General features: G+C 36.7%; 3 protein-coding genes across 3 annotated transcripts; 2 read left to right on the plus strand and 1 right to left on the minus strand.

The window, feature by feature from the left end:
* The first annotated feature begins 840 nt into the window (after positions 1 to 840).
* LOC110904066 (agglutinin) lies at positions 841 to 3,469 on the plus strand. The gene is made up of 5 exons (XM_035981019.1): positions 841 to 948; positions 1,338 to 1,559; positions 2,405 to 2,692; positions 2,799 to 3,041; positions 3,123 to 3,469. Exons 1-5 carry the CDS (start codon positions 841 to 843, stop codon positions 3,378 to 3,380), a joined length of 1,119 nt encoding a protein of 372 aa, XP_035836912.1. The 3' UTR covers positions 3,381 to 3,469.
* Positions 3,470 to 3,931: 462 nt separating this feature from the next.
* On the plus strand, positions 3,932 to 6,775 carry LOC110891792. The gene is made up of 4 exons (XM_022139355.1): positions 3,932 to 4,001; positions 5,293 to 5,557; positions 5,665 to 6,412; positions 6,770 to 6,775. The coding sequence occupies exons 1-4, from the start codon at positions 3,932 to 3,934 to the stop codon at positions 6,773 to 6,775; spliced, it is 1,089 nt and encodes a 362-aa protein (XP_021995047.1).
* Positions 6,776 to 8,107: 1,332 nt separating this feature from the next.
* LOC110916980 lies at positions 8,108 to 8,954 on the minus strand. The gene has a single exon (XM_022161617.2). It carries the CDS (start codon positions 8,779 to 8,781, stop codon positions 8,281 to 8,283), a length of 501 nt encoding a protein of 166 aa, XP_022017309.1. The 5' UTR covers positions 8,782 to 8,954; the 3' UTR covers positions 8,108 to 8,280.
* Positions 8,955 to 11,149: the final 2,195 nt, after the last annotated feature.

Below are 11,149 nucleotides of genomic sequence, written 5' to 3' on the forward strand. Positions count from 1 at the left end.
CTAAGGAGTTGAAAACCTGTAACATCGACAATAATAATAATAATAATAATAATAATAATAATAATAATAATAATAATAATAATAATAATATAATAATAATAATAATAATAAAAATAATAAAAATATTAATAATAAAATAGTAATTTATACCGTCTTTTTTAAGTACAGACTGTCCAGAATGGGAGGTGCTTCACCACCATATCTACCATATCCACCATAACCACCATATCCTCCAACGTCCGAATTGTTTTGATGAACGTAAGGAGTGCCCGGGGAAATGAATTGCTGATGATCACCGTCTCCTCCGTATCCACCGTATCCCCCGTATCCACCGTATCCACCATATCCACTGTCTCCTCCGTATCCACGGTCTCCTCCGTATCCACGGTCTCCTCCGTATCCACGGTCTCCTCCGTATCCACCGTCTCCTCCGTATCCACCGTGTCCTCCGTATCCACCGTGTCCTCCGTATCCACCGTCTCCTCCGTATCCACCGTCTCCTCCGTATCCACTGTCTCCTCCGTATCCACCGTCTCCTCCGTATCCACTAGCATGGTATGAGTCATCTACAGGGGCTGTTTCATCAACAGGAGGATGCTTGTTCAAATCTAGAAACGGGCTGTTTTGTTTTCCTTGTATACTAGACACAACCTCCTCTTGCTCATTAGAATCGGGAACGCCAGACTCCTCCAAAATAGACAACCGTATCATCATTAGTAAATAATAAACTAAAACAACAAGTAATTAAAACATTTACGCTAATAACTGTTACCGGAACGCTTTCGTGCCCCCACTTTTCGCTAGAATACTGCCCGAAGATATAGTTGTCGTCCCAATATGATGACATTTCAACACTCCGGGATGATAATAACGCAAAGACAAATAAAAGAAGAAACAGAATGTGAGTGTTTGTTTGTTGAATGCTCGGATGTGGACCAAGAACGCACTGTAGGTTGCATTTTATGTGAGCTAAAGACGCCTCGTATAGGTCTTTACTCCCCGTATGCCTTTAAGTCATGTCGGGCATAGTCTCATCATAGTCAAATCGGTCAGTCCAAGACGCCTCGTATACACCTATACGAGGCGTCTAAGTACCTTCGTATTGACCCTTCGTACAGGTCTAGACTCCCCGTATAAGTTGACTGATGTGACGTTGTACGAGGTGCAGAAGCTGGTCGGGAAAAGCAAACCTATACGCCTCGTATAGGGCTATACGAGGCGTCTAGAAGGGTGTGGATTTAGGGAATAAGGTGTCTGAATATGTACACCCTATATTAATATCCTTTTTTTGTTGTACATATAGACTATACAAGTGTTATTTTTACTTTGTTTTGCAGGGAGGTTCAAGCATGTTGGATGGTTGTATAGTCCATGGACCGTGGGGTGGTTCATTCGGTGGAGAATGGGTTTATATGCCTCATCAAGGTTTTACTAGAAAAATAAAGATTAGTGTTAGATATGGAGAAGTTATTGACTCCATTAACTTCCAAACCTGCTTCACAACTGGTGAAACCCTAAGCTCCTCGTTTGGTGGCAAGGGTGGCAACCGAACAGACACGGTAACTTATATTGTTTGAGACTCTGTCTACTGTTTGATGTCATAGATTTTGCATCTACATTACAATTCTATTTTCCTTAGAGCTTACACTATGTGTAGTGATGGGGAAGACCGTCGGGCATTTTGCGCCATGTGACGGTCCAGTTAGCATGTGAGCATTATGGGGCATTATGTTAAAAGGGTTGTAGTGGAGCTTGAAATCTTGCAATGATTAGATATTCTAATAGAATTAAATAAAAAAATAAAAAAAACATCAAAAAAATTCTATTGGCCAAAGAAACAGGTGAAGGTGTTTAAAAAGGAAGCCTCACCATTTGAAAAAAAAAACGCTCCGGGGGCGGTTCTGAGGTGTGTTTTGGCGTTTTTTTTGGGGAAAACGCCAAAAAACCCCACTACGGGTGGTCTTACTGAATAATGAGTTACCATACAATTTGTATACATTACAAGGAAACCCAATAAACCTATATGATACATACCCAGTACCAAACAGCCCAGAACCCGACCCAAATCCAAGCCCACAACCAGACCAGCTGCATATTCAATTAATTTAAACAAAATTGCGGGAACAGTTTTCAAAGTGGTTTTCTAGCACTTAATTAACTGCTGTTCCTTTTATGTTAAATAGGGAGATTAGGTCATCTTTCTTGGGGTCGATGTTTATTATATAAAAATTAGGGTTCTTAAACCTTGTATTTGGAGACCTAATCCTTTTCGAATTGGATTATCTATCTTGTTTGTTCTTGTTTCAATCAAATCTGAATTTCAGATTCTATCACTATTGCTCAATACTAGAAACCTTAATCTGATATGCTTTTCAATAATAAATATATGGTTTCAATTTTGCAGATTAGCATTGACTATCCAAATGAATATCTCAAGTCCATAAGTGGGACAACAGAGAACTATCATGGATCTAATGTAGTGATGTCAGTATGTTTTAATACTAACCAGAACTGTTATGGCCCGTTCGGTACCGATAGTGGCACTGTTTTCTCGTATGATGGCAAAGGCGGCGTGATAGTAGGTTTTCATGGGCATGCTGACAAATACCTCAATGCGATTGGTGTTTATATGATGCCTGAGTCACTTGCATTTGGCCCAAATTCTGAATATGGAGACAAACTCATGCCTGAGGTTCATTTTATAGTCTCTAAAAGTCATGTCATTGCTAAGGGGATTGTTACCAATAGTTTTTTTCTTTTTGTCAAGTTGAAGTGTTCATTGGTGTCTTTCTGATTAATGTTTATTTCTACAGTTATGCTCTAGCATGTCTCAAATGACAATGCCAAGAGATGCAGGCCCGTGGGGAGCATGTGGAGGTAAACCCTGGGATGACGGACTTTTCTCCGCTATCAAACGCATACACGTTCATGAAGGAGAGCTGAACGCGATTTACTCGATTCAGTTTGAATATCTGAAAAAAGATGGCAAATCTATTTTGTCTCAAGTTCATGGAGGAAAAGGTGGTTGTAAAACACAAGTGGTATGTACAAACTAAACGCATTTTTTGTTTGTTTTGCTAACTTCTTGATTCATCTAATCTGAAAACAAGTGATAACTTCAGGTTAATCTGGATCATAAAGATGAGTACTTGACTGGTATCTCTGGATTTTATGGGACTGTTAAAGGGTATAACGGATTGGAAGCGATAGCATCGATAAGTTTTCACACAAACAAGAGGATCCACGGGCCGTATGGAGAAGACAAGGGTTGTGGGTACAATTACTATAGTTCAACCGCATCTCCCGGGAAAGTAGCTGGTTTCCATGGAAGGGATAATGGTTTCTTAAGTGCAATCGGTGTTCATATGGAATATTTCTGAAGTTAGTGACTGAAAAGGCTATGTTCTATATTTTTGTCTGGTTTGTATGTTTTAAACTTTGGGAATATGTTGGGTTTAATTTTATGGAGTTGTACGAGTTTTGATTGGCTTTGTTGTTACGCAGGGTTTTCTTTTCAAACGTTAAGAAATTGATTATCTTTCAGTAATTTACCCAAATGGTTTTGATTTAAACGAGATTACTGAAATGAAGTGATTGCTTGACATTCGTGAGGCAACCGGTGTTTGTTAAAGGTTTAAACGTTTTCATGTAATTATCGGCCAATTACATGTATATTTTTGTAAACATGTAAATACTTCTAGGGTCATGTTTCTAAGGTCATGTGTAGTGATAACATCACATAATCCATTTTGAGGGGTTATGACTTATGTGATAAATGGCAAAAAAGTGATATATGGGGGTTATATTACATAGGTGTGTAGTGGGGGTTTATGAAAATGTGGGGTTATAGATGTATGTATATATGTGTGTGTGAGAGAGGTAAATGTGTTCCAAGCATTATGTCCATCACGAGCAAGAATAATTCGAAGCCATGGGGCGTTATGGTGGGTTATGGCTTCGGAAAACGCTCGACTACGGAAGGACTAAGAGCATTTACAATGGTTAAATCTGGTCCATCCAACAGACCGCCTAGTCAGCATGCCCCATCATTCCAAACAAATAACACTCCGAACCCTATTTTTTCATCCAAGAATAAATCATTCCAAACCTCCACCTCACACCCCCCCCCTTTTACCCACTTTTTACACTAAAAAAAACTATTGTAAGTGGGTGGTTCCCACTCCTTCCAAACCAAACCAGTTTGTTCACTAGACCACCACCGCCAACAAGGAGGTTTACTTGGGTGGTGGTTTGTTGAGCGGACCAAGTCACCGGACCTCTTGTTGGAGGTGCTCCAAGAGCCAATGGTGTAACCCTTTTTATCTTTCCACTGAATTGCATAGCTCTGAACAGGGGCAGACCAGGCCTCGTGTCGGGCGTAGCACGGGCTACGGCTCAAGCTTTTACCAGTAGTGTAATTTTTTTTTCGATTTTATACATAGGACACCCCTGAACAAGTACGAAGACCCCTCAAATTTTTTTTACAAACTAATAATAAGCCTAGTTGGTGATGATGAATACAACCCAATAATAAATCCAATAAGAAACTAGATAATAAGCCTAATTAACTAAATAATAGCACATTAGGTAAGCCCAAATAAGTAAATAATAGCCCAAGATTGAATCAAATGTGTGGCAGTTTAATCAGACTAAGGGATATCAAACGTTGACTACTATAGTCAGACGTCGAACACAGCAAAGAACGAACAGAACAGCCGAACAGGTTCGATTTCGAAGACTGTTTTATTGTTTTGATTGGCAGCAGCAGCACAACGTTTGAACAGGGTTGTACTACTCATCGAAATCGAACAGAAATAGTGAAATAAATACGGAATTTTCATTTGGCAGCAGCAACAGAAACATAATACAGGTTTGATTGTTATTTCATTGTTATTTGTTTGATAATTGATTGATTTTTTTTTTATATATTTTGGTTGATAATTGTTCGAACATGCTGCTATTACTTGTTAGTTTCATTGATAGAACATGCTGTTGTTACTTGTTAGTTTGATTTTGATTGATAATTGGCAGCCGCACATCGAGTCATCGAACAGAGTCACAGACGAATAGATGATCATATCGAACAGAAGATTAGCTGATTATTGGTTAGTTTTATTAGTTTTATTCTTGTTACTTGTTGTTATTGGCTGATTATTGGTTGTTAGTTTGATTGTTTGAATTCTTTGAAGTGATGACGAAACCAAAATCCAAAATAACAAGCTTTAATTGGGAATTTTTTCAAAAGAAAATACGAAGAAATTAATGATAATGATACAATTCCGAATGAAAAAGCTCATCCGAATATTGACGTTGATTCAAGTCCGAATGTTGATAATGATATCCAAGCAAATGATGACATTGATGCAAGTCCGAATGTTGATAATGATATCCAAGCAAATGATGACGTTGATGCAAGTCCGAATGTTGATAATGATAATCCTACAACTTCAATTCCAACAACACGCGGTATTATTGATTTGAATGATCTTCCTTCGGATCCACATGATAGGCCACCTATTGCTAGTTATCACCCAAATCAAATAGATGACTTAAGAAGGTCATATCTTGTTAAAGGGGCATTTCAACCTCATAGTCATAAGTTTTCCGTTAGAGACTTTTATGGAAAAAAAGACGTTTTGTTGTTAGTTGGTTTAATGACTGTAGTTGGTTAGAGTATAACATCAAAGTAGACAAAGTATATTGTTTATATTGTTACTTGTTTAAAGAAGATGTTGGTAATCAAGGCGGAAGAGATACATGGTCTTCTAGTTCTAAAGGCTTTTGTGATTGGAGTAAAAAGGGGTCATTAAAGGAACATGTTGGGAATGTTGATAGTCATCATTTAAAGGCAGCACAAAAATGTCACAATCTCATGAATCAAAAGCAATCTATGGATGAGAATATGAAGAAGTTGACTAAAGAAGAAATGATTGCAAATTATTATCGATTACTTGGTTCTGTTATGAGTGCTAGATTCTGTTTAGAAAACTCTTTACCCTTTCGTGGCCATGATGAGTCGGAAGAATCTAATTCTCAAGGTATGTTTCTTTCGGTGTTAGACTTGATTAGTACTAACTACCCGGAAATTGGAAAGTACACATTAGAGAATGCAAAAAAGAACAATAAATTGACATCGCCAAAGATACAAAAGGAGATTATTAATTGCTTTTCAAAGGAAATAACAAAAAGCATTTGTGCAGAAATTAAAGATGATGTGTTTGGGTTGTTGGTAGATGAATATAGTGATGTTTCTTTGAAGGAGCAAATGGCTGTAGTTGTTAGATTTGTTGATAAACTTGGGACTGTTAGAGAGAGTTTAATCGGAATTGTTCATGTGAAAGACACGACTTCTACAACTCTTAAACAAGCCACTAATGATTTATTAGCAACCAACCAGTTAAGCATAAAGCAAGTAAGTAATAAAATTCATAGATTCTTTACATTATTATAATAATCATTATTTTCTTATTATTGTAATATATTTTTTTATCTTATAATATATGCCCATAGCATTATTTTGCTACGAATTTTATTAAATTGTTTTTTAATTATTTATTTTTTTAATTTTGCAACGAACCTTGCTACAAATCTTTTTTCAACGAAAATCGTCACAAATATGTTCGTAGCAAAAAATTTCTATGCATTTTGCTGATATTTTTTGCAATGGAAAATCCATAGCTAAACCATAGCAGAATATATGTTTGTAGCGAATCAATAGTTAATCTTTTTTTTCTTAGTAAAACTCCATAGTTGATACCTATTTGTGTAGGAGTGAATCCTACCTGTTTATATACATACCAGGGGCGGACCCACCTTATGGGATGGGTGAGCGGCCGTACCCCTTGAAAAAAAAATAGCGGTATTTTTCGCGAAAAATGCCAACCGCACCAATTGGAAATTTTCGTCCGCACCTCTTGGAAAATTCCGACGGCACCCTTTAGAAATTTTCGTCCGCACCCCTTAGAAAAAATGTCAGGAATTTATATAAAAAAATTGTGAACACGGATTGAAACCCGATCAAATTATGTAAACAAGTTAGCCCACTAACCCCTTTAATAAAACTTAAATTCAATCCATCAAGACCAATAACTTAATACCCATTCAAGCCAACCCAACTACTAATTTTATTAAACAAAATCAGCCCACAAAATAAAAAAAACCCAAATCGCTGCCACTTGTCAGCGACTCCCGCCCTCCATCTGCCTCACTTCAGCGCCCGGCGACATTATAATTCCGGCCGGCGACTGCAAAATTCCGACTGTAAACTGGTTAATTCAGGCCGCCTCTGACAGGTACATGTTTTGTTTGTTTGTTTTGTTTTTTTTTTTTTTTTTTTTTTTTGTTATTTTGATGTTTATGCAATTTTGTTCAAGAGTCATGAGATAATAGGATTTTAGGATGGGTTAAAAAAGTTTAAACTTTTATGTGTTTTGAGGTAATTTTGAGTTATTCTAGTCTTTATAGGATGGGTTTGTTGTTTCTTAATCTCTTATTGATTATATAATTCTAGTATAGGGTTTGAAAAGATGAAATTCAAAAACTGAACTTAAATAGGTAATTCGATTTGTTTTGATGTTTTATTGATGTTTTAAGGAACATGTGCTATGCTTGAACACTTGAAGATCATTGTTTATTTTGTATGTGATAGGATTAGGAAGGAACAATGAGTAGAGAAGTTATGCCGAGATTTCTCAAGAGGAAAGGGGTTGAACCACTTTTTTTCGCTGAATTCTTCTAATTAAAGACCAATGTATGTTTTAGATAAGTTTTTTTGTTCTTTTATTTAATGATTAAGAGAAATAGAAGTAGTGATGGTTTGAACTTTGATGTTTTTTTGTTTGTTAATGTGATAATAAGTCAGGAATTAGGTTTTGATTGTTTGAAAATTGAAATGGACCCGATCCGATCTGATTCGACCCACTATGAAATTTTTTTGTTTGTGTTTACTTGTTTTATATGACTTAACCTGATCTGACCTGCTATGAACAGATTTTTTTTATATAGCTAGGGGTTTGAAATCTTTAAAAAATTTTCACACCATCAAGAAAAAATCTTAAGTCCGCCACATATACATACATTAATACACGTGTGCCCAAACATTAAGATATATTAGAAAATTGTCATTTTTTCTTTCTTTTTAGTTGTACATTTTTGACTCTTTTTTCCAACGTATTTTCTTCAAGTAAACAAATATATTTATGTACACATAAAATCAAAGAATAATATAACCCTAAAAGGTTTCTTTCTGTCCACTAAAAGAATAATATATAGGAAGTCAAATCAAATTCTTGTAGTCAACATTTCTCTCATAGTTCTTGAATGCATGAGTCTTGAAGAACCCTCTTCCATTGATCTCTTCTGCATATTACTTCTCTTTAACCCCATCAATTTTGACCAAAATCCATCTCCTTTCTTCTTCTTCTTCTCCCCATCAATTTCCACAATCTTTTCGCTAACAAAAGCCATTGATCTACTCTTTCTCAATAAAGAAAGATACCCTTTCCCTTCAACATCATGCATTCGATTTCGATAAGTATGCGTGGGAGATGCTGCACAAGACGGGGCATTAGACGAGCATCGAGACGAAGAAACAGAAGTTACGGAAGAGATAGAAGACGATGAAGATGACGAACAAACATTCGAGACAGTCTGTGATGAAGAACCCGATATCTTTGATAATCTTTCTCGTAAGCACAACGAGCAAACACCAGGAGATTGCTCGTGTTTCGGGTGTTTCATGCAGCTCTTTCGCTTTGTGGTTAGTCGTTTCTTGTTTTCCATTGTGTGTGTATGTTTTGGTGAAATCTTGGTGTTTCCTTTCTATGTTTAAGGGTTGTATTTATAATGGTGATAGGGTTGTAGTTTCTATGAGGGCTCATGGGAGTTTCCTTGACAGTTTCATAAAAGAGACTTTTTAACATGTTGGATATTATTGAAAAGTTGGGACAAAGAGATTGAGATGAATCGAAATCAACGGTCAGGATTATGGATCGGGCATGCAAGTTGGAATACGAAAGTGAGAATTTTCATTTTGACCCTTTATAGTGTGGCCCTTGTGTGTGTGACTGTGATTGTGTTGTCTCACAGCTCTCACGAAAATTTTTAAAGATTATTTCATGTTGGGTCGATTGATTTTTGAAGTTGAATTATGTTTAGGATGATAAATGTTACTTTGAGCATGAATATATTTAAAATTTTCGAAAATTTTGAATACATTTTTTAATTACATATACTTTTTAAAATTTTATTGATTTGTAAGCATAATCAGAATTCGAACCAGCTGTTGGTGAAAAATATTAGCACGCAAAAGGGATGTTCATCTCACTGCATAGCACCAAACAAAAACATTTTGTAATAAACGAGTTCATGTAACGCGTGTTGTGGCGGAATATTCAGGGATGGCGTTGCGGTATTGACGTGCGTGCGGGTGTATTTTTAGTTATATTTTTAGCTCTTTTTACACGATTATTTCAAGTTTTATATTTATAAAACACCATATTCTACTATCACTCTACACACACGCTAGGGCAACTGCACCCATCGCGGACGTAGTATAGTGATAGCAAGATACCGAGGTCGTCCAATGACACAAGAGCTTTTAGTGCGGCTTGTCGTCAACGTCCAATCGAACCAAATTTTGAGAAAAGATTTTTAAACTAATAAAAACAGAAAATAAAATAAAATAAAAACAGATAGACAACAAAGAATCACTTGGATCCGACTTATTTTTCATGTACCCGTTGGTCTGAGTCAGCAGGGATACAGTACTCGTGGGCTTGGTTTAAAGTTTTAATAGTAGTTTATGAATAAGGGTTCAAGCGGTTTCTTATTCTTAGTCGGGCTAGTCATTCCCGGCCAATCCATGGAGTGGTATTAAACTTGAACCAGGTTCTCGCATGATCTATACACTGAACGAGACATAGAATTACCCAACCACCTTTCTAACCCCCTTCCAAGTAGTTAACATGTTTTATATAGACCGTAAAAACATGAATATGTGAGTAAACGACATATGAAGAATGGTTGAATAAATTCGCCTTCAATATAAAAAACTAATTATTAAAGTCATTAATACACACCCAATTAAAAAGTTGCCAAAGATTGGAAATCATAAAAGAAATACAGAAAAGATATGTCTTCACCAAGTGATGTAAGAATTTAGCCAAGCATGGCCTTTGTTTGACGAAGATTCTTACTATCAATCTTGGATCCCGAGACTACACACACACTCTAAAAGATGGAAAATTGATGATGGTGGTGGATGATGGTGTTGTAGTGGTGGTGGAGTGGTGGCATGTGAGAGAGAAGTGGTTTACCAAGGGATTGTTTGAAATGAAACCAAGCATTTCTTTTATAGCTGAAATCAGAAGCTCCACAATGGCCCGTGCCTGCCTGACACGGCCCCGTGGCCATCTCTCTATCTCTCCTTATTAACTGCTTGTCAGGTCTTGTACTAACATGACCCTGTGTGTCAACGGCACGACCTGTGGCAAAAATACTTGCTGTACTATCGCAGATTCTGAAAATCTTTGAGTTGACCACGCCCCGTGTTAGCTTAGCACGACCCCGTGTTGGCTGCCAGTTTTGTGTTTTGCAATTGTCTTTTCCTCTGCACAACATCCATCTTCGGACACGGCCCGTGTCTGGTGGACACAGCCCAGTGTCAAGTCTTCTGCTTGTGCTATTTTGTGGTTTGGACGTGAATCGGGGCTTGAATAGTTACGACAATTCCTCCTTCTTTGCAATTATGTTGGTTTTTGTTGTCTTTTTTGCTCCTTTTGCACATTTATGCTCTTTTAACCCTGAAAATTAGAAAGGAACGAAAACACAAGCTTTTTCCAACATTAGTACTAAAAATGGTTGCTTTTACGTTGTATTTGATATACTTTATATGTTGTATTTTAATCACATCCAATACCCCCTGTCACACCCCAACCGATGGCGGAATCATCAGAGAGAGACGAAATAGATTGCTTATCAAACATAACACTATTTTGCGACAATAATTAATTCAAAACCGATTTTCATTAATAAACATAAATTGTCAATACAACGATAGAAGTACAAGTACAACATGGAAACGACAAAATACAACAACAATAACATAACAAAACATATTCAAATCTAGTATCTTGAGCATGTTTCTGGT

The sequence above is a fragment of the Helianthus annuus genome, chromosome 2, assembly GCF_002127325.2.
Source record: "Helianthus annuus cultivar XRQ/B chromosome 2, HanXRQr2.0-SUNRISE, whole genome shotgun sequence".
Taxonomy (NCBI): domain Eukaryota; kingdom Viridiplantae; phylum Streptophyta; class Magnoliopsida; order Asterales; family Asteraceae; genus Helianthus; species Helianthus annuus.